The sequence below is a fragment of the Panthera tigris genome, chromosome D2 (assembly GCF_018350195.1).
Source record: "Panthera tigris isolate Pti1 chromosome D2, P.tigris_Pti1_mat1.1, whole genome shotgun sequence".
Taxonomy (NCBI): Eukaryota; Metazoa; Chordata; class Mammalia; order Carnivora; family Felidae; genus Panthera; species Panthera tigris.
In genome coordinates, this window is record NC_056670.1 from 60192355 (window position 1) to 60214235 (window position 21881).

General features: G+C 51.3%; 1 protein-coding gene across 1 annotated transcript in view; it reads right to left on the bottom strand.

Moving 5' to 3' along the window:
• Window positions 1-13547: 13547 nt before the first annotated feature.
• The window catches only part of ARL3 (ADP ribosylation factor like GTPase 3), a 37230-nt gene continuing 28896 nt past the window's right edge, over window positions 13548-21881 (bottom strand). Inside the window, exon 6 of the mRNA XM_042961187.1 lies at window positions 13548-13826. Within this exon, the coding sequence (XP_042817121.1) occupies window positions 13779-13826 (48 nt within the window). The 3' untranslated portion in view covers window positions 13548-13778. The remainder of the gene's footprint in view (window positions 13827-21881) is intronic.

A 21881-nucleotide genomic window follows, 5' to 3' on the forward strand; every position in this document is an offset into this window, starting at 1 on the left:
GATAGTGACCACAGCAAAAGCAAATAATAATAATATTAATAATAATAAAGAGAAATAAAAGAAATAATAAAATAAAAAAACCATAGCACAGCCCTTGTTGAGGTCAGTGGGGGAGGAGGGGCTGCCCCGAGTTGGGTCCTTGCCTGGATTTTGACACAGCAACTTCCTGTAGTGAGCACTTTGTATGAATCGTGGACTTCCTGTTCTCAAGATGCAGGTATTTATTCTGTAATCTATCTAGAGCACACACCGAAATCCAACCTTCTAATAAACATAATGGCGCAGTCCCGCTCCCTGCCTCGCCTCTTACCCCGCCCACTCCCCCAGGCCTGGAGTTTTTAGGTGTTGGTCCAAGAAAGGGCACTGAGGGAAGGAAGCCCCTGCCTTCCTTGCCTTGATTCTGTGCTCGGCCTAGTCTGTTCCAGGCCTGTGAATGTCAATTTGTCAGGCACTACGTCCACTCTCAGCCTTGGGTTCATTTGACAAATATTTGCTGAGTGAGGGCCTCCCAGGCCCAGCCCCCTGCTGCATAGGCCCTGGCATCTCTTTGAGGTTCTGCCAGCATGTTCTTAGCTAGAACAGACAAAGAAAGAAATACCTCTCTGAGTCTTGCAAAATTACCTCCTTCAGTCCACAAATATTTATTGAGCACATGCTAAGTGCCAGGCACTGTGTGGGGCCATGGGCATAAACAGAGCAGACCCTCTTTTGGGGATTTAGTTGAACTAGGCCTTGGCCGCCACTGGGGGAGTCACTCAACTCCATGCTTCGTTTGGGTCTAGGCCCCTGCCCCCGCGCATAGAAGAAGAGCAGACAGGAAAATACTTGGCTCTGAGACACGTGGAGGTAGGTGAAGGCGTTCTACCCCCATCCCCCTTGGCAGAACTGCTCAAACTCGACCATGTCTTGGGAGCTTGTTAAAAGAGCTGATTCCTGGGGCCTGCTTAGACTCCGTGGGACTCAAGGGCCCAGGAATCTGCGTTTTAGTTCCCCAGTTAAAAGTGCTGCGATGAAGGACTTGCTAGGCTCTTGCCTGTTATAGGGACCCCTGGGTGGAAGGAGGGGCTGGAGCACTCCAAGGCACTCCTCTGTTGGGGCCGGGAAGTGAACTTTAAAAAGGATCTCTGGTTTGTTACCTAACACTCTGCTTGGATCTTATGTCATAAAGCAGCCTGTGCCCTTCCATACTAGAAGGAGGGGCAACCTTTGCTGGTGCCTAGTTCTCTCCCCTTGTCTGGGTAGTCAGGGCCTGAATGCCTCCTACCCCCAAAAGCCATGAGTGAGTCCTGTGCCAGGGGTCCAAGCCACACCCGGCCCTAGTTACTCCCCTTCTCATACAAGTAACGACCTAGGGTGGAAGGCATGGTCAAGCCATGTTCCCCTGGCCAGCTGGGTTGGCCAACCAAACCAGAGTCTTAGTCCTGTTAAGTAGAAGCCGTCTTCCCGTCCTGTGGGAATAGAAAACGATTCAGTGTGGGGTGGGTGGACCCTTCCTTCATTGCTTCCCCTTCCTCACTTTGGCAGGGAGCCAGAGCCAGGACAGGATGACAACAGCTGGCCTGCCCCCTTCTCTTCCCCTGCACCTGTTTGGGGCTACAGCGAGAGGGCAGATGGTTGGAGCACAGGGCCCCTGCAGCCCAGAGGTGGAAGGATGCCTGGGGGCAGGTGCTGGTGGCCAGATAGACATTTAACTCCACTCACATCTGCTCCTGTCTCACTCTCCCTTTCTATAGTTGTCAGGGACCCTAGGACGCCCTCTGTGCCAAGGGTTAGGAGCCAAGGCAGAAAGCTGCCCAATTTCTTTCCCACTTGGCCTAGTTTCGTTTTAGCTGTTGGGAGGGGTCCTTCCTCTCTCCAGATACTTGGGTCAGACTGGGATATGGAGGGAAACTCTGGTGGGGGTGGGAAGGCTTGAGCCCCACCAGGTCCCACCCCCCAACAATTACACACTTAAGCACACAGGCTGCAGGCAAAGCAGCCAGCTGCCAGTAGTCCAGCCTGGGGGTGCCTGGGCAGCCAGGGAAGCAGGGAGACACTAACCCCATCCAGCTGTCCCCAGCCACCCAGCTGTCCCCGGCTTTGTAGGAGCAGCTGTCACCCTCCTCCCAAAAGGGTCAGGGGCAGAGGAGGCCCAGAAAAGGCTGGAGCTGCCCCAAGACACAGGCCTGCAGGGGAAGGTGTGAAGGGGGCCTTCCCCACCCTGCCCTGGTGTGCATACTCCCACACCTCTGGGCACCCACAGGCACACCCTGCGCCTCACACCGCGAACGACTCAGAGATACTGGCTCTCACACCCCAGGCGCTGCCCTCCCGCCTTCCCCTAGAGGCGGTCACTCCTCCCCTTTCCGGGAAGGGCTGGGTGTCGGGAGCGCCTCTCCTCCACCCCACCGGTGGGGGGCGGCGGCTGCTGTGGCCCAGATGTGCGCAGCCAGCGGGGAGGCGACCGCCGGGGGCTTTCCTCCGCCCGCCACCCGCGCCGCCCGAGCCCTTTCAAGTCTCTGCCCTCCCCGTCCGAGCCCGGGCCAGCAGCTGTGCCCCGCTCCCCGCCCCCAGCCTCTCTCCCAGCTGTCTTTGGGGTGGGGCCGCGCAGCTGGGGAACAGCTGCAAAGCGTGGGGGGGGAGGGTCGGGTGCCCCCGCAACAGCCGGAAACAGTCCTGGGGCCCGGGGGGGGGGGGCGGGGAACGGTGAAGGGGGGATGCAGGGGGGCGGGGAAGGCGTGGCGGGGGGTGGTCGGCTCCTCCGCCCCTCCCCCCAGCGCATCTGGCCGGGCCAGCTGAGAGAGGGGCAGACCCCAGATCAAAGCCCCCTCCGGGCTTCAAAGGGCACCCTGCGGGCGGGGCGGGCTGGGCGGCAGCCGGGAACACCCTGCAGGCGTCGCCGCTGAGTCAGCGCCTCAGGCCCCTCTCTTGAGCGAGACCCCACCTTCTAAGCTCACTTGCGGGTTCTTCCAGCCCTGTTCACACCCACCCACTCAGGCCCTGTCGTTGTCACCATGCCACTTCCTCAGCCACCGTCAGTTTCTCCCATCTGAGGGTGGGGGAGAACCGATGAACACTTTCAGGACCAAACCTGGCCCCTGGGGATTCCCTACCCTACCTCTGTGTCCTGTAAATTCCGGGTGGGTGGATGGAGAGTCTAGGATATGTCCTTACCCAGCCTAGTGATCTAGGCCTAAAATGAAAGGGGAGGTGGGATGTGGATCCTCCTGGGGCTGCAAAGTAAAGGGAGGTAGAAAAAAAAAAAAATGATTCCTGGGTATCCCTGGACAGAACCCATCACATTTTAGCCCCTCTTCTACGGTGAGTGTCTCCCTGTGTGATTTTGGAAAACTCTCCCTTGGAGGCGCCTTAGAAGCAGTGGTCTCTAGAACCTGGGATCCTTATACTGGTTCTAGAACCCTGTGAGTTCTGTTTCTTTGAATTAAGGGGCAGGGAAGGAAATTAAGGACCCTATTGGTTTGCCCCTTCCCTATATTCTGTGCAGAAGTGCCTGGCAAGGCCCTGGGATTCAGGGCTAAGATCTCATAAACGTCCATGGAGGCTGAAGGAAATGAGAGACAGACCGGGTGTGGGGCAGAGGCAGCCAGGAGAGGCGGGTCATCAGGGGAGAGGTTCTAGACTGGGACCAGAAGGTGGGCTGGCCTCAAGAATATCATGATCTTCCTTCAGCCTCTCTCCTTCTTCCTCCCAACACTCTACCCTTTCCAAAAAACTTTCTTCCCTTCCCGAGCAAGCTGTAGTCACTCTGTGCTTGAATTCCTCAAGACACTCCTTCTGCAGGGAAAGCTCTCACAGATAGAAATAGAAATCTGGTGGATAGAGCTTTGGTCTCTACCATATTCTCCATGGTATATGGGAATTACACCCACTGAGTGAGGGAAGTCTTCAAGAGCCCAGGGCTTCTTCTCTAAAATCCTCTGTCCTTGGCATTTATGACGCAGGGCCTTGACAATGGGCTTCCCCCTGAGTTCTGCACTGGAAGTCTGCATGTTTCCTCCATGGGCAACCCGTTTTCTTTAATTGCTGTGTCGTTAATTCCTCTCCACTGCAGCAAACCAGGATATTTATGACTTCCCCTTGCATTAGATCTTCAATAATTGGGTCTTTCTTAAGAAAGAACCCATCTGCTCAGTGCCATAGATTATTTTTCATTATTTACATGGAGGCAAGAAGAGGGTGGTGCACGGGGTGGTGTGTGGCATAGTTTTCAACAGCTTGTAGAATAGGGTGTTAGTAGCGGCATTGGCAACATTGCAGAATTGCAGGTAAAAAGTGAAATGCAGGAGCAGGTGTCCAAGACCTAAGCGTGAAGGATGGTGTGGACTCCTGGTCGACCTGGAAAAAAAATGGCCGTGCGTCATTTGACGTATGGATGTCCTGGCTGCCTGGTTGTGAATTGGATGTTGTCATCAGACGCTCTCCATGTCTGTGTCTGCCGCGGAGCACTGAGTAGGGAGGGGGTTCGGATGGAAATGGGCAGCAAGGCCTAACAGATAGGGACTCTCCAGCCACACTAAATGCCATCTCCAGGAGCTGCAGCTCCCCAAACTCCACCTGTCACATCCCAGGCTTAGAGTCGGTCCTCCAGCAGCCCGGGTGGTTCTGTGCCCCGGTGGTTCTGCCGAGGCTTCTGCCTGGATTGTATACCTAGACTCAGAGTTTTGCTTCCTCTGTGTACCCCTCCCTACCGTCTCCAGGAGGGTGTGAGGAAAAAGTGAACTGATGCATGCTAAGTGCCCGGTCTGCTGCTGGCACCGTCCACTTTTGGGGCATCGATAGCTATCACAATGGTTACGTTCCTGTGGGCCAAACACACACCCATGCACTTAGGGCTCTCACATGGTATTCTAACTATTGCAGTTTACATGTCAGCTTACCAGCTGCATAGCTTACATGTCCATCTAGCCTGTGTGTCCCCGGAGGACATGAAATATTAGTCTTCTGTGATTTTTCAGAGCCTAGGACAGTGCCTGTTTCATTCATTCACTCGTTTATTTATTCAACAAATAATTATCGAGGTGCCTTCAGTTCTGGGCCCTGGTCCAGCATTGAGGATATATCAGTTAACAGAATAGACAAATTCTCTGCCCTCTTGGAGCTGAGAATTTAGTGGGGAAGGGACAGATGACAAACCATAAATCAATACAGTGAGTTGGTGATACGCACTGTGAAGGTGAGTAAAGCAAGGTGAGGGGAGAGGACATGTCAGTAGGGGCAAGGGGGCATGGGAGTTTTTGTATAGGGAGATGGTTGAGGATGGCTTTACTGAGAAGGTGACACTGAGCACATATTTTGGAATGTGAGGAGGCAAAGTCTCAGGGTATCTGAAGCAACAGTATTCCAGGCAGAGGGAACAAGCACAAAGACCAGAGGCAGATGATGCTCGTTTCAGCAACAGCAAGGGGGAGTGTGAGTGGCTGGAAAGAGTGAGGGGCAGAGCAGTGAGCAGTGAAGTCAGAAAGGCATGAGGGAACAGAGCCAGGACATGAGACGTTATAAGTGCTTTGCCTCCGCTCAAGTGATAATTTGTTGAATGAATGAACCAATGAATGGATGGATAAACGGATGGATGGATGGATGGATGGTTGGATGAATGCATGCCAAATGCCTAGGCTTTCAGAGCTCATAGGGGAGCCTTGTGGACTAGAGGGTACTGGGCCATCTTCCTGGGCATATGGGAATTTAATCATGCCCTAAAAGAGGAGGAAGAAAAGCACAAAAGAGGGGGCAGACACTCCAGGGAGAAGGTGGGGACATAAAACTGGGGGGGATAGGTTGGGGGACAGCGAGGATCCTCATGTGAAGGTCAGGATATGTGTGAGAGTCCATGATTGACGGGCCTATAAAAAAGGTTTGGGGTCAGATCAGAGGGGTCTTGAATGACAGGATAAACAGTTTGGCCTCAAGTCCCAGTGCCGCAGGGCTCCTGAAGACATCTGAGCAGGGGAACTGTGTTTTAGGACAATGGCTCTGAGCCCTAAGGGGGTGAGGGCCAGGTAGCAGGGTAGAAGATGGCGAGCAAGGAGGCAGAGGGAGGCCCAAGTGAGAGAGGAGGTTGGGCTGCAGGGTGCAGGTTGGCCCCAGCCCAAGGACGGGAAGGGCCTCCAGGTCCTACTGCTCAGCCAAGGAATGGAAGGCCGGATCAGGCCTTCTCCTTCCCTGCCAGCGAGCCATGGGCCCTGGAGTCAGCAGAAAACCCCGGGCCCTGGGGAGGAGGCGGTGCAGAGCCAGAAGCTGCTGAGGGAGCACTGGCAGCAAGATGCCATTGTACGTCTGCAATCAAGATACTTCAGAGGAAATCAAAAGCACCAACTGGGGAAATGATGTGTGCACTCTCTCTCCCCCTCTCTCTCTTTCTCAAACACACACACAAACTTCTGCCTCCAAAATGGGTCAAGTGAAGGCTGTGGGCGTGGGCTGGGGAGGGAGGGCTGGAAGGAGAGGAGGCCCTGGTCCCTGGAGCAGCCTGGGTGCTCATGCCCACTCACCCTCCTGGCACAGGGGGCGGCAGCAGCTGCAGGGTGGGGTGGGACGTGAGGATAAATAAACACCTCCCCATGCATATGGATAATGCTCACAGCTGCCCTGCCTGCTTTGCGTTCATTAGGACCAACTGTTCCAGGAGTGGTGGCAGGCGGGCAGGAGGGGGCGATGTGCCCATTCACAGACTGGGGGCAGGGGGGGCCCTGCCTGCAGCTGTGCGGACGCCTCCCCCAGCCTGGAGCAGCAGCCCAGCCCCTGCATTCCCCTTCCTCCCTCTTTCTTCCTCCCAACCCACTGCTCTGGGAGATCTGGAGGTCTCAGGGTGGGAAAGGGGCCCAGGGAGTCAGGGTGAACCCCCAGGAGCTGGGGGAATGGAGGGGGAGAGCTGGGCTGGGCTCTGTCCCCACCCCCTGGCCGCAGGATGGGCCGTCGCTTACAAACCAAAGCTCCTTATCCTTTTCTCTCCCAAAGCCATCTGTGGCATCCAGGCAGGAAATGTGCTTTGGCCCTCTCATCTGGAGGCCTCAGAGGAGCCTTATTCATACCGAAAGCCCTAGATCAGGCTGCTGCGTGTGCCCCCAGACAGAATCCAAGGGGCGTGGGGGTGGCGTGCCAGCAGGATTTTGCAAGATTCCTCACTGTTGGCATCGAGGAAGGCTGAAGAAGGGGGGCTGCTGGGCTCCAACTCCCCAGAGCAGGTCAAGCAGGTGGGACCAGGGATCGGGTTAGGGGGCGAGAGCTAAAAGCCAGACCCAGGGAGGGGTCTGGCTGGTGTCATGGGCAGGGCCACTGAGTATGGCTGAGCAGCCTGTGCCTGAGGGACTGTCAGCTAGCGCCAAGCCTCACACCCTGATGTGGGGCATCCGCTCCCATATGAGTCAGCAGTGGCCCAGGTGATGGGCCTGTCCAGTCTCAGGAATATGCATTCTGCTAACAAGGCAAAGAAAGACCGTAGGCAGACAATGTCCCCGTGCATCTGTTTGCAGCCTGCCCTTCCCCCTTCCCTCTGGTGGTCTGAGGAGGGAGGGAGCGCTCCCTCTCTTCCATTTTGGGCCAGGACATAGGTTTGGACTAAGCCCCAGGTAAGAATGGAGGTGGCTGATGCCTGGGTGGGGCCCAAAGGGCTACAGCTCTCCCAGCCTCTTCCTTTGTTGTTGGGGTGGGGCCAGGCCCCCCTGCCCCCCCTGCCGGCGGTCTCCAGAGCAGCAGCCACCTCTGGGACTCCAGGAAGGGTCTCGTGCGTCCCGAAGGGGGGTGTGACAAAGAGGGAGGTAGGCCTCTCACCCACCTCCTTGTTTCCCGGAGCCTCACCCCCACCACGACCCTGTGTCAGCAGGTCACGGCCCTGTGTCTAGTCGAGAAGGCATCCTGGAGAAAAACGGGCTTTGCAGTCAGCCGGAAGCCCAGACAAGCCATTTCCTAGCCTTGTGATTGCAGGCAAGTGACTTACCTTTGAGAGCCTTGGTTTCCCCAGTGAGGGAACAGGAATGGGGATACTTATCTCGCAGGGCCACTCCACGGATCCAGTCAGCGACTGACTGACAGGGCTAGCAGTTTGCTTAGCGAAGCTGCCCCCAGCCCTTGCAGCTTTCAGCTTCAGGTATTCGAGTAAGTTCTCCCATAACCCTTGCCCCTCCTTGACTTAGCGTGATCTCTTCAATTCTGTCATGAATGTTTTATTTCTTAAGCAAAGGCTTTTTGTCCCTTGGACACTGTTATTCACCGTAGGGAAAAAAAATCTCCCCGTGTTCCTTTGTGCAGGAGGCTTCCTTAGCTCCCTTTCGGAGCTTAGAAGCCAAAAGGTGAGAAGGGGCAGGCTCCCCCCCCTCCACCCGCCGCTCCCCTGCCATCTGAAAGTAGAGCTTTCACACGAAACTTTTCACAAGCCGAAATGGTGTAGAGTACGCCCTGCTTTCCAAAAGCACATGTTGCGCCACTTTGCTTTTATGCAAGACCTACATTAGTATCGTAGTGGCTTTTTTCGTTAAAGCGAAAATCCTCTGCAGATTTCTTTTGGTTAGTGAAAACAGGTACTAATGCAGGTCTTTCGCAAAAGTGAAGTGGCGAAACATGGACTTTCGGAAAGCGACGAATACCTGTGTCATGGTACGCACTTGGGGCCCAGCAAACAGGCCCAGGTGCAAATCCGGATTCTGCCCCGCTGGTATGATCTTGAGCAAGCGATTCAAATTATGTGAGCCCCATCCCCAAACTGTGACAATACCTACAGTTAATAATGTTGCAAGGATTAAAGGATTAAATAAGATCGTAACTGTGAAGTCCCCAGTGTAAGGGGGTGTCCCCCTGACAGTTTGCCCTGGTCTGGCAGTAGGGGCCTGGTTGTTGGTCACATCTCCACACGTGCGTGTGTGTGGCTGGTTCTGGACACACACACACACGTGCACGCACATGCACGGGCGCGCGCGCGCACACTGTCACAGTGCTGGACCAGCAGATTTCACTGCAGGGAGCAGGAACTCTCTTTCCCTCCTCCCTGCCCAACTCCTGGTGCTGCAGCTTCCCTGTGTTCTGCAGTGTTGGAAAAGGAAATTACTGAACAGATTGCAATTAAGAGGGGAGAGGGGGGAGAGAGAGACAGGGGCCCTAAAATGCAGCTTGACTGAGCGCTAAACTGTGTTTTTGCCTGGAGCCAATCAGGAGCCTCTGACAAGAGCCTGTTCCCACTTAAAAATCTAATCGCAAGACGTGTGGCTGGGGTGGCCCTGGGAGCCCTGGAGAGGAGGGGGCTGCCGGCACCTTCAGGAGACTGTTGGCCGCTTTCTTGTCGCCTTGAGAGTTCCGGAACGACATGGGAGGGGAGCTGGGGCGGCAGAGGTCTTGGGGGCCTGGGAAGGTCTGGACTCCAGAATTTCTGCCAGTTATTATAATAGCTGCCAATGATTTAGCACCTGCTATACACTGGACATGCATAGCTTCGTCCAGTCGTCTGGAGAACTAGCTGATGTTACCTCATTTTACACATAAGAAACCAAGGCACAGAGCGTCCCTGCTTTGTGCTAGCTGTTGCCCCAGGTCTAGGTACTTTATTTACATTATATCTTTTTTAAACCTCCCTACCATTTTAGTCCCATTTCATAGATGAAGAGGCAAGACTCCAAGAGCGTAACTTGCCCAAGATCACAGAGCTGATTTATGATGGGCAAGGATTAAACTCCGGGCCTCTCTGACTCCAGAGAACAGACTTTTTAATTGTACCTCACTGTCTCTTTATTGAGCAGGGTGTTCTGGATGGAGTTGCCAGATTTAGCAAAACAACACAAACAAAAAACCGAGAAGGCCAGTTAAATTTGAATTTCAGATAAACAATGAATATTTTTGAGTATTAGAAGTATGTCCCCGATATTGCACGGGATATACTTGTATTAAAAACAATTTCTTTGTTTATGTGAAATTCAAGTTAAACTGAATGTCCTGTCATGTATCTGGCAACCCTAGACCTCTCTCCTTCTGCCTCGAGCACCCCTCTTTTCTGCCAACAGCTTGCCTTTAAAGGCGGGCCCTTGGGACTAGCCATTCTGGTGAGTCGCTAGGCTGCCGAAGTGAGGCTGCCCAAGGGGAATAAATAGACGCTTTTCTGCTCTAGGGGCAGAGCCCTGGACGGGTGCCTGCTCTGTCACCTACTGTGTGACTTTGGGCAAGTCTATTTCCCTCTCTGAACCCTCTCTTAAAGGAAGACACAGTTTTAGGCACTAGGTAATCGCAAGTGTTCTCGCCAGGCCGTTCCTGACACCTTTCCTGATACTTGATGTCTTCTCTTTCTCCCCGCCCGTGCAAAAAGATGGTACAAACTCTATGGTTGCCCTGGGGTGAGGACAGAGAGCACCCGGGGAGCACTGCTGGTGTGGACTTGGAAGGCCACAGCTTTGGGAACCAGGCTCCAGCCCTTTTCTGCCCTGAAGGTTCCGTGAAGTGGAGCCAACTCCTCAACCCAGGCCAGTACCTCAGTCTTCTCAACTGAAAAGTGGGACTACTGTTGCCCCTTACGGTATGTAAGGCTCACGCTGTGTAGGAGGGGCTCCGGAAAGCGTTGCTTTTATTGGTGGTGGTGCTGTTAGTATTTCACCCTTCTGAAAGAAGCACCTTGAGGAATGCTAACCTCTGAAAGGACAAACACATTCGAGGCCCTTTCCGAGCTTTGGCAAAGAACACAACACATTCCAGGCTGCCTTCCTTTCAGCTAAATTTCATTTGTCAGATTTTTGACAGACGTCTAAATTATACATTGAATTTTCCACATGACCAAATACCACGTCCCTTCCTTTGATTATCATTTTCAAAAGGGACTATAAAAAAAGAACCTTTCGATGGATCAGACTGAACCCTGAAACCACATGGAGTGCAGAGCTAAAAATAAAAGGAAGTAAGAACTGGCCCCTGAGAAGGAAAGAGAAATCAAAGCAAACTCTGACGGGAATCAAGGGACGAGTCCTGGCGAGGGTGACACGGTGTCACCCTCCAGGCCAGGCCGGATAAGGAGCGGCCGACAGTGAGGGTGGGGCACCGAGTGGCACAAAAATAGCCGCCCGCTTTAGCCCAGAGGGGAATAAAGAAATTTGTCAAAAGCTCGGAGAGAGAGAAGTGGAGTTGGAGGGAGGGAGGGGGCAGGACCGCGTCCTTCCAGCAGTTTCGGGAGCTGCGGACTTCTTCCGCCCCGGCACATTTCTACCCGCCGGCATAATCGCTGACTTTCAGCTGTGCGCCGACATGTTCCCCAGCTCAGCCCACATCAATGACACCCTTGTTTCCATAGTAACCGAGGGAGAGTGAAGGGGAAAGGGTGTGCGGCGCCGGGCGCGGGCGCCGGCCGGCGGGAGGCGCACCGGGGCGGCCGCAGGAGGGGAGGGGAGCCTGTCCCGCAGCTGCGCGAGCACGCGGCCCGCCCGCCGGTTCCCGCACGTCCCGAGGCCGCCCGCCGGGCGCGAGGCGTGCGGAGCACCCCCCACGGCGGGCGGGAGGGCGCGAGACCCGGTGTCCCCTTTTCGGCTTCAAATTCCGCCTTCTGGTCCTGGCCGCAGGGGTGGGGTGGGGCCCGGAGAGGAGAGAGGACTTTCAGGAGCGTTTTGTTTTTACAAATGGGAGCTTTCAAGCTGCATTTTTCAGGCTCCGCTCCTCCAGCCCAGGAGCCCCCGGAGGGTTCAGTAGGGCTCAAAGGGAAGATGAAAGCTTGTGACATCCGCAATGGCTCTGTCTTTAGCTGCAAAGCAAATCTGAGTATTCACAGAGGCTGTTATCAGAGGACGGCCGGTGGCTTCTGCGGGCTGGCCAAGGCCTTGGGAGGGCTCTTTCAAACAGTTCCCTAAGTTGATGGTAAAAGAACAAAAATACTTCACAGGCGGTCCACTGCCAGAGTCAAAAGTTTCACGTCACAGTGTTCCAAATGGCAGAGCTCAAAGCAGGCATTTTGCCCCTCAGGTAACATCCCTGGTGCCCTATTTGGAGGGAAAAACCATTTTCAAGTGCTAGACCCACGTTGCCAGCCTGACAGAAGAGGGATTGCTGGTTCCTTCTCATTCTGTTTTGCCTCTGTTCAAAGCCGAGAGAGGCACCTGGGTGAGACGGCGAAGCCAGAGGAGGAGGCTGCAGAGAGCAAGGAGCTCAGGGGTTTAAAAAAACCTCACCCGCTTTTGTTTTGCAAGTCCTTACTGGTCTGTCCACAGCCACCCCAGGGTACCTTTTCATGTCTGGCGTTGTTAATGACTTTCACCCCAGACCATCTTGGAAGCTGATCTTGCTGCAGCCTCACCTGTACAACTTGGTCCAAAAAAAAAAAAGGCTGGGTACTGAGGCCCCGGGGCTGGAGTGGCCCCTTCGGTCTGCTCCCATGCCTCCGCGGGTTTGGGAAGGGCCACCTCCCAGGATGAGAAGGCAGCTGGCCTCCCGGGACCCACCAGCCACTGAACAGTCTCTTATTCACTCTCTGAAAACCCCCGAGCTCAGGCACCAGAACAGAGTTCAATTCAGGAGCCGAGCGTCGCCCTGGCCTGCTTTCCCGTGTCTGAAGCTGGGGATTTCTTAGGGCTCAGGGAAACAAGCTCTTTTTGCAACACAGGGCGGGAGAAGTCTCCTGCCCTCCTTCTCCACTCGACCCCCTCAGAGGCACATTTTGCTGAAGAGAGGCAGAGGACACCAGTGGCTGGGGTGACTCTGGCTCCCCTGGGCATGGCCTTGGCAATCACACACACCGTGTTCTTCCCAGCAGCAAACCCTCTCCACCCATGAGCATCCCACACCAAGTTGCCAACACTGTAAAAATTGATCTTTTCTAAAAATCGATCTGCCAGCCTTTTCTCAGTGGAGCAGGTTCATGGTAAAGCTGCATTTATTTTTGAAATCTGATAGCAGCGGCCTATTGTGATCATTTAAACGGAATTCTTTGAGCTTTAGAAATCCCTTCTATAGGACGGCCACGGAGAAGCCGGCTAATCTCAGAGTCGGAGGCTCACTGCTTCACTGAGCTGGAGAAAGCCTGTTTACGCTAGCCTGAGCCCTCGATGTGAGGGCTTTTTAAGGACCTTGTAATTTTTCTGGAATTAAACCTCCCACCTCTCCTTACATTCCAGATGTCATTACAGTCAAAAGTCATAAGAATTTGCTTCCCTGTGTGGCTGGCTGGCGGGGAGGAGGTATGTTTCTGTGGTGACTTGTTTGCAAGAAAGGTTTTTTTTTCCCCTCTCTCCAAAGGGTGAGGATTACGCACGCAGTCTCCTACCTGCAGGACAAGATGGTTTAATCATCTGCTATCCCTCCCCTCCCCCCCCAGCTCCTTCCCACCCCAGCTCAGTTAGTGATGGTAAAACTCACCGCCCAGCACCAGCAAACACCGTCTGTGGCTTCAGAACCATGGGGGGAGGGGGGAATGTAAGGGACAGGTCAGGAAATAAATGAATGCAGCATAAGCTGCTTCTTCCTCTTTTCCTTTCTTTCTTTTTTGAAAGAAAAAAAAAAAGCCCACTGGAATTGTCTAAACTGCAATGTAATCTCTTGCTCATTTAAAAGATCTCATTTTCTAATCATGTGCTTTGAGACATTTAATACTATTTCAATTATGCAGAGGAAATAATATAATTCCTTTATTTGAAAAATGATACTGAACCTCAGAGATCAGTTAAATCTACTGCTGGAATGGGGATTCTTTTTAAACTGTGTTGTTCCCTCTCTTCAAACAGCTGTAGCTGTACACAGATGGAAAAACATTTGGTCAGAAAGCAGCAAATTAGTGTTTTTCAGGACAGAATTCAGCTCCCGCAGCTCCCGCGTCTCCATTCGTCTAGATTTTATTTCTTCTTTGCATTGACATTTTTGCAGACCCAGTTCATGCCGTCCTTGAGGGAAATGGGCAGAGAAAGGCAGTGTTAGTTGTAAGAAAGGCACAACACGCTCAAACCCCGGAAGGGAGTGGGGGGCGGGGGTGGGTGTCCTGGGTCCTCCCTCCCCTCCCCCTGAGCTCCAGGGAGTTTGGTGGCCCCAGGGGCCCACCTGGGTGACCGACCAGGCACAGTGGCCTCCTGGGGAGGAGAAGGGGGGGGGGGCCTCTGAGAGCCCAGGGGGAAGATGGGAGGGGGAGTGCCCAGTGTCTGAACTTGAGATGGATCCTCAGGAACTCCCTCTGAAAAAATAAACACATCTGCCTGGATCCAAGGCCTGATTGAAGAGCTATCAGAGATTCCAGCCATTTTTGGCTTTTTCTAAAAGCTGACCTTTGCTAGGGCATTTAATTCAATAAGTCACCCTTCTGGTGCCCCGGTGTGTTTACAGTGTGACAGTGTACACTTGGCTTAAATTAAAATTTTTTGGAAAAACAAGCCAACTGCAGTGTGTGTGTTACGAGACGCACACTGGGGCAATGTGCATTTCTCTCTCTTAGGGCAGCGCTACACAGAGGTTTAAAAGGGCTGGCCTGATTCTTGCAGCTTTAAGCACTACCAAGCTGAGGGACTGGGGAGAAGGTTCCCTTAAAGGCACAGTGACCTTGAACGTGTCCTCTCTTAGAAGGCTGGAGAGGGACAGGGGTAAAAACCACACAATGCCTACAGCCACCTGGCAGGCAGCATGATTTCTCACGGATGCCAGGTCTGCCAGAGATGACCTCCTTTTCAGCCCCCTCTGGAGCCATCCCTGAATGCTCTCCCTTTCCCCAGAGTCCCTCCGACCTTCAGGGGTGTATGGAGTTCCCTCAGAAGCCTCGCACAAAATCAAAGGAAGCTCCTGCAATGAGTCCCTTTCCTCTGCATCTGTAACACATACTCACTACGCTCCCAGTCACATTTGCACATCTCAGGGCACACATGACATGCAGAGCCCCGCATTTCCTGTGACCATGGAGCTAGTACTTGAACCTGAACAGCTGAGGCAGCTTAAAGTAATAAATATCAGCTGACACCCTTGGCCATTCGGAGCATTAATCCCATAAACAATACATCACTGCAAAACAACCAGCAGGCATCCTATCTCCTGGCTAATCTGACCATAACCTGAATTTACAGTGATTAAAACTCTGCCAGTTGCCATCAGAGCACTTGGGCAGGAGAACCAGATAATCCGTTGGCTGTCCCAGGGCAGACCTTAGGGTGTTTGCCAAGATGTGGCTGGCCATGGCCCAGAGCCCAAAGGTGGACAGCACCTGGCAACGGTGGGGGCAGGGGTGGGGGGATGCGGGGTGGGAGGAAGGTGGCTCCAAATGCATCTCCAGTTACAACTGGGTCAGCTACTTACTCTGAAAAGCTGAGGCCAATTTTAAGACCATTTTATGAAAAGGATTAATTTAAAGAGAAGCATGTTTAATTTTAGTAGCTAATTGGTTTCCAGGAAAAAAAAAAAAAGATCACCTGCCAGGAGACAAAAAAGATTTTACAAATAAAAGAGCGATGAATAAGATAACCATCTTCTCTTTGCCTTCGAAGCTGAATAGCTCAGCACTTACGTAGCACTTTCCACCTTCAGGAACCCGTACGAACACTATCAAAAGGTGTGTACCTCAATATTTTCTCCTCTAGAGAGACTTGCAGATTTTATCAAATCTTCTCAGAGAAATCAAGAACCGTGTTCCCACACTACATGAATGGCACTTCCCCCCACCTCGTTTTATGGCTGATTACGGGGAGGGGAGGGTTCTTTTTATTATATGTAACAAAACATGAATGCAGTCAAAGAGATAGGAAAAATATTTACTCAGCTGCAGGAACGCAAAGCAGAATGTGGAGGGTGAGGGGCAGCTTTCCCCCAGTTATCTGTTATGGAGGCAGAGGGGATTTAAACCAGGGAGCCCTGGGGGGGGGGGGGCAGTGTCTTCCAGATGTCTATGTGGGCCAGGGGTGGCAAAGCCCTTCCAACCACAGTCCTGCCAACAGAGGGCGCTCAGAGGTCAGCACCCACCGGCTGACCTGCTGGCCCCTAGGCCCGCACAGCTGCCGCCTGCAACCTGAAGGAGTGTGGGAAGCACGGGGAGAACGAATAAGGGCAAAGCCCTGTGGCTGCTCTCTCGGAGGAGGTTGTCCCGGTCTGAAGCGGCTGGAGGTTGGGGAACTGTACCTTTCCTGTTCGTATCCAGTGGAGAACCTGAGCTGGAGGTAAGAGGTATTGGGGAGGCCACGGTTAACGGGTTAATAATGCCTCTTCAATCAAATCAGGGCAGGCTGTGCCAAGCTGCCCACGGGAAAGGAAAGACAGTGGTGTTGTCCAGGATCCCTGAGACAAGGGTCCATGTCAGACTGGCCCGAGGCGGTGTTCGCAGAACCTAGCGTGGTATCATGGTATCTGATCTACAGTAGACAATTAATTAGTTTTTTAAAAGTTATGTATTTACTTTTGGGGGGGAGGGGCAGGGAGGGAGAGAGAGAATCCCAAGCAGGCTCTGCATCCGGTCAGCAGGGAGCCGGATGTGGGGCTCGAACCATGAGACCATGACCTGAGCTGAAACCAAGAGTCGGAGGCCTAACCGACTGAGCTACCCAGGTGCCCCAGTAGACGCTTAATTTATATCTTTTAAATTAATCCTTGTAACAACGCCCGAAGTAAGCACTATTATAATTTCCACAGGACGGTGAGGAAATGGGGGCACAGAATCACGTGAGGCAGAGGCGGGCTGTGAACCCAGGCAAGAGCTCCAGCACCCTCGCTCTTTAGCCAGTTACCATTTCTCAGTGAATGCCTCAAGCTTAGAGAGAAGGTGGGAATCGCCCTGAAGTTGGGAAAGAGGGCGATCCAGGGTCTTCTTTGTTATGACTTCCAGCTGATACAGGGTCATGAGACCGGAAGAGCCCCCAGCCAGGCTCCCTGCTCGGTTTTGCTGCAGCTCAGGTGCCAGAGGCTGTTTTTGGCCACTTAACTCTCAGGATTCCCGGCTGCTGCTGCGTGTGGAAGCCTGCATATTTACCTTGCGATCGTTAGCATATTAACTATGTGCCAGACCACTGCCTCCGGTGGCAAGTCCACGTTTAGAGGAAACTAAGAGGAAGGACCCTCTCTGCTCCTCGTGTTACCACACTGCTCGGGCCTCAACTCGGCAAGGCTTTGTTTTTTAAAAACCGATGACTGGGTAAAGGTGATCATCTACTTGAAGCAGGTTACTGCTTTGCCTCTAAAGAAGGAAATGAACTCATAGGTTTGTTTAATGGTTGAACTTTTATTGTTTAAAAACTGGTTTGACCAAATTTTTGCACATTTGATCTTCGTCACAGGACGACAATCTTATGGCACGGGTAGCCCTCCCCTCTCTTCCTCCACCACAACCTCCCTCTGACCAGCTTTGCTGAAACTGGATCTGAATTGATTAGCTTCAGTGCAATAATAGAGACTAAAGAGAGACCTCGACCCTCAAATACTGGGCTTTGTTTAGCATCATGGAAAGGAAAGGCATTTTACTATGTCATGATGTTACTCCCTATGATAAATGCTGGGAAACATACAAGGCTCCCCCTAACCACATGGGTGGAGGCCAAGGAGTCACACACAGATCCCTGCGTTCCAAGATTGGAGGTGCGATGCCCCTTTCTAGGGAAGAGTGGCCTCTGACTGCGCTGCTCCTTTGAGCTTGCTCTCTCTACAGTGCATCCATCACTGCCTGATGGTTGGAAGAGAGCAGTAGTAGCCGTGGTTGGGTGGGCCTGGCTTGTAATGCCATGAGGACTAGGCAGTCACATCAGTAATTGCTTTAAGACGACAAGGAGCTCAGAGCACTGCTGTCTATCCTGTTGTGCCACTGGGCCCCCAGGGTCAAGGAGCAGCTGGGTGCAGCGTACATAAAATATTGCTTGCTATTAATATTTTTTCTGGAGACAAAGGGTACTGTACCAGAGAGGTAGCAAAATCGCATGTCCCAAGTTTGTTTTCTTGGTCTACGGAGAGGTTTGAAAATTTAAAAATAAACCTGAGGTCTGACTTGTAGATAAGCAGTTCCACATACACTTGGAGTCAAAAATAACTGATGTCAGGCCTTAGAAAGAAGTGGGTTTTTTTTTTTTTTTTTTTTTTTTAATACTGAAATTCTGTTGGCTGATTAAGGGAAAAATCCCCTAGATCAAGGAAAAAAGCAACAAAAACAAGAAACTTGGCCAGTGAATGTTTAACGGCCATCTGCAAAGCACTCTGAAGTGCAGCTCACACATCGGGGCTCAGACTGCTAGTGGTCTTTTCTACGTAGGTTAGATGGTTGTGAGCCAGATCGTTACTCCTGTTTGGAGAAGGAAGACAGGGAATGTGGGAGAGATGTGGGAAAGAAGGTGAGCACAAGGTGGAGGGCCCGGAAAGCAATCCCCAGGGAAACCTTCTGCTAGCTCCAAACTACTGGTGTAGACAGACCTCGGTTATGACTGATGCTAGAGGCCAGGTTGAAACTGCTGATCTCTGTGCTGAAATGAAATGATAATCTGGTGTAATTTTAGTTAAATACACATTGGTGTTTTAGAGAGGGAGTATCTTCAAACAGCTGGAACTGTACAAGAGCAGAGGAGAGCTGTGGTTTGGGGTTCCAATTCAGGTTTGCAGGTGGAAGAGGGACGGACTTCACTACCTTCCTCTGGCTCTAAGCCAGATCCTTTGTTCACTATTTTCTAGGCGCCCAGGAACAGACGAGAGTCCTGGAGCCAGATGTCATGCACTGGGACAGGGCTGAGCCCCAAGGGAACAGAGGGAGGCTGCCCCCATGTCTGCAAGGCAGTCTGGCTGAGGGGGCTGCAGGTCTCCCATCCCAGACATTTTTCAGTTTCTCCTCTCTCTGCATTCAACTACTTGACATAACTGGGTCTTTTCTGTTCACTCCTCGGGATTATGCGCCTCTCAGCAGGACAGAGTTTCTAAGATTGATGTTCTCCTTCAGTTTCTAGTGCCCTTTACCTATGCTCTGCTTTTGACAGTTTCCCATGAAAACCTGCTTTAATCACATGATGGCCTGGCCTCCTCATCACCATCAATCAGGCAAAGAAAGACTTGTTCTGAACTCTCCCAAAGCCCTCAAAAGTCAATTTCCACACCCAGAGCAGGAGCTATTGAACAACACGTGGACCGCCTGTCCTTGTAAAGACCGCACATGTTTGCCTCCAGAATATCAGGTAGAAGAAGAACCTGAAATCCATCCCAGGAATCACTAACTTTCATAATCTCAAATTACGTGTCTAAACTACTCAGCTAAGGAGAAATGATACACCTGCCCCATCAGTCCGGAGGGTTTAGCTCAGATCTGTGGCTGCTCCTCCGTTCACCCACCTGAGGGTGTCACTTTTCTGGGAGGAGGCAGGTCTCACAAATGAATTTAGATTAAACATATACACTCAAGCACAATGTAAATAGGGACATTATCTTTGAACACCTGAAACTGTCACAGAAATTCCAGGTCTTTTTAAAACCTTTGTACAATTTCTTTCAGGGTCATTAGAGCTAGGGTGCCAGATGTTACTTGACCCATTTAACGCCTGATCAAGCTTTGCCCATTACTGACCAGTTTTCAGGGGGTAGTGAGTGGAAAAGTGGGAGGGTAGAGTGGGAGGAGGAAACAGGAGTTTAGGGAATTTTAGTAATTATTACACAGCATCCATGCCTGAAAGTGATCTTATGGACATTTTTCTAGTGACGCCTTTCATTTTGAGGAATACTTAAAGCCTTAATGAATTAAGAATCATTAAAGTCTTGCACTTGAACTAAGCAATGCAGGAAAAGAATTCCATGTAAGTGACTCTTTTTAAAGTGAAAACCAAGAAACTGGCTGAGTGGGCAAGAGAGGGAGTCAGAAGTATTACCTGAGGGAGGGACATGGTCAATCAGTGCCTCACAATGAAAAGCGACTCCACAGAAAACTCCCCGACCTTTCTCCAGTCCCCAAAGGTTACCATTAAAGGACAATAGACAGCAGATTCCCTTCTTAATTAACATTTTTATTAAATAACCCATTTCAAATAATGGTTAAATTCTCTAAATTTATATCATTCTATTAACCATAATCTAATCTCATTAACCTTGAAATCCCAGTCTTAACTACCCAATTCTATACACCATGGTACTATCTACTAAACTAATTAAGTGACCTTCAAACTATTTCTCCTCCATATAAAATCATTATTTTTTTGGTTCACAGTTCTTTGTTGTATCTCTCTTGATATCATTTCTTTTGAACCTGGTTGCTGAAGGTCCTGATCTGAGAAGAACTTTCTGAACAAAATCAAACCACACATGACTATTTCACTCGATTCAAACTGGTTGATTTTAAAGCCCTCCCCTTCCACCCCCACCCTCTGTCTAATAGCTCACTGCGTCTTTTTTGGCATAAAGATCCTGTGACTTAAAGGGAACTCCATTTCTAGAGTGGTGATGACACAGCCAGGAACACAGAGCTCTCTACCCTTGTAATCTCCACCTGACTGGAGAGGGGGAGCAGAGGCCAGGCAGACAATGACAAGGGCTCCCTCCCAACCTCCAGGCCCCTCTGAAGAAGCACCCTTGACTTGAATGCCACTACTCTAAATACTGATTCTAGATAACTCTAGGCCTCCTTCTGACATCCTTAAGGCTGGTTGAAGAAACAAGAGACTCACTGTTAATTCCAGCTTTGCGTTTTCTTCCTTTTGGCACTCTGGCCCAGTGAGGAATACAGAGCAGTCAGTTCCCACTTTCTCAGGCGTATGCACACAAAATGTATTTATTTCCTCCAGTCCCACCTTTAGAGTCCCCATCTCAAGATGTTTTTTTTTTTTTTTTTTTTTCAAATCTATACCCAAAGTGGGGCTCGAACTCACAGTCCCAAGATCAAGAGTCCCACGCTCTACCAACTGAGCCAGCCAGGCATCCTTGTTCTCTACTTTCTATATTTGCATTCTAAACCATTTAGAGGCAGAATCCTCTTCCTGAAGTAGTTTGTGCAAACACAAGAAAGCTACTGTCTTTTCCTGGGCCTCCTCCTCCCCAAAATAACCTCGGGCTTCCTGAATAGCATTTTATGCACAATCCAGGTAACTGCCTTAGGCAAAACTTGGGTTTCTTTTTTTAAGTGAGAAGCTAAATAAAATGATTAAAGTTTACCTATCAAAACCATCCTGGGTTGTAGCATACTTGTTGGACCAGCTTGTAAATTAAGCTGAAAAATGCAGTTATTTTGAAACCTGATAGACCTATAACCACATATGTGACTGCCATTTTATGGAGGAGACTCGAGAAGAAAAAACTATTAGTGGGATTAGTTCCTTTGTTGAGCAGGATTAGGGGAGAGTAAAGAACTTTTCAGTTTTTGGTTTTATATACTTGTATATGATTAACAATTACTTTTAATATATTACTTTTATAATCAGAGTCTAGAAAGGAAGGACAGAAATAAGAGTCCACACCTGCCCCCTCCCCAAACCTAAAACTCACAGAGACCCACAGAGCTCTGCCATCCATTCTGGGGACGCGGCGAAGGTAATGTCTGGCTACTTGAGAGCCCTGTAACGCGCACGCGCACGGAGCGTTTCCGAGGGTGCAGGTATTGAGGAGTGTGGAGGAGGAGGCGCCTGCCCTGTGCTGGCTGGTCTGCCCTCAGATCTGGAGGCCAAGCACGGGAGCAGGCTCTGGCTGTTTGTGTAACAAAAAGAAAAAATCCAAGGCAGCAAACAGATGGAACAACTGAGCTAATTCTTGGAAGTGATTATTTGCTTGAGATAAAAGCAGTCAGGCAGTTTTAAGACAAATCAATGTCAAATGTCTTAGGAGAGAGGGAGAAAGGGTATTAGAAGGGAAATGGAGAGAGGCTGCAGGACAAAAATTGAGAATCAAATCCCAACAAACCAAGCTGAGAGAAAAGCAAACCGGCCATGCTATTATGACACACGCCATATGGCAACGAGGGGAGATACCATTTCTTCAGATGTTGTTAAGCCCCCACAGCATCCTAGAGCAGCACTGCCTGGTTCTCACAG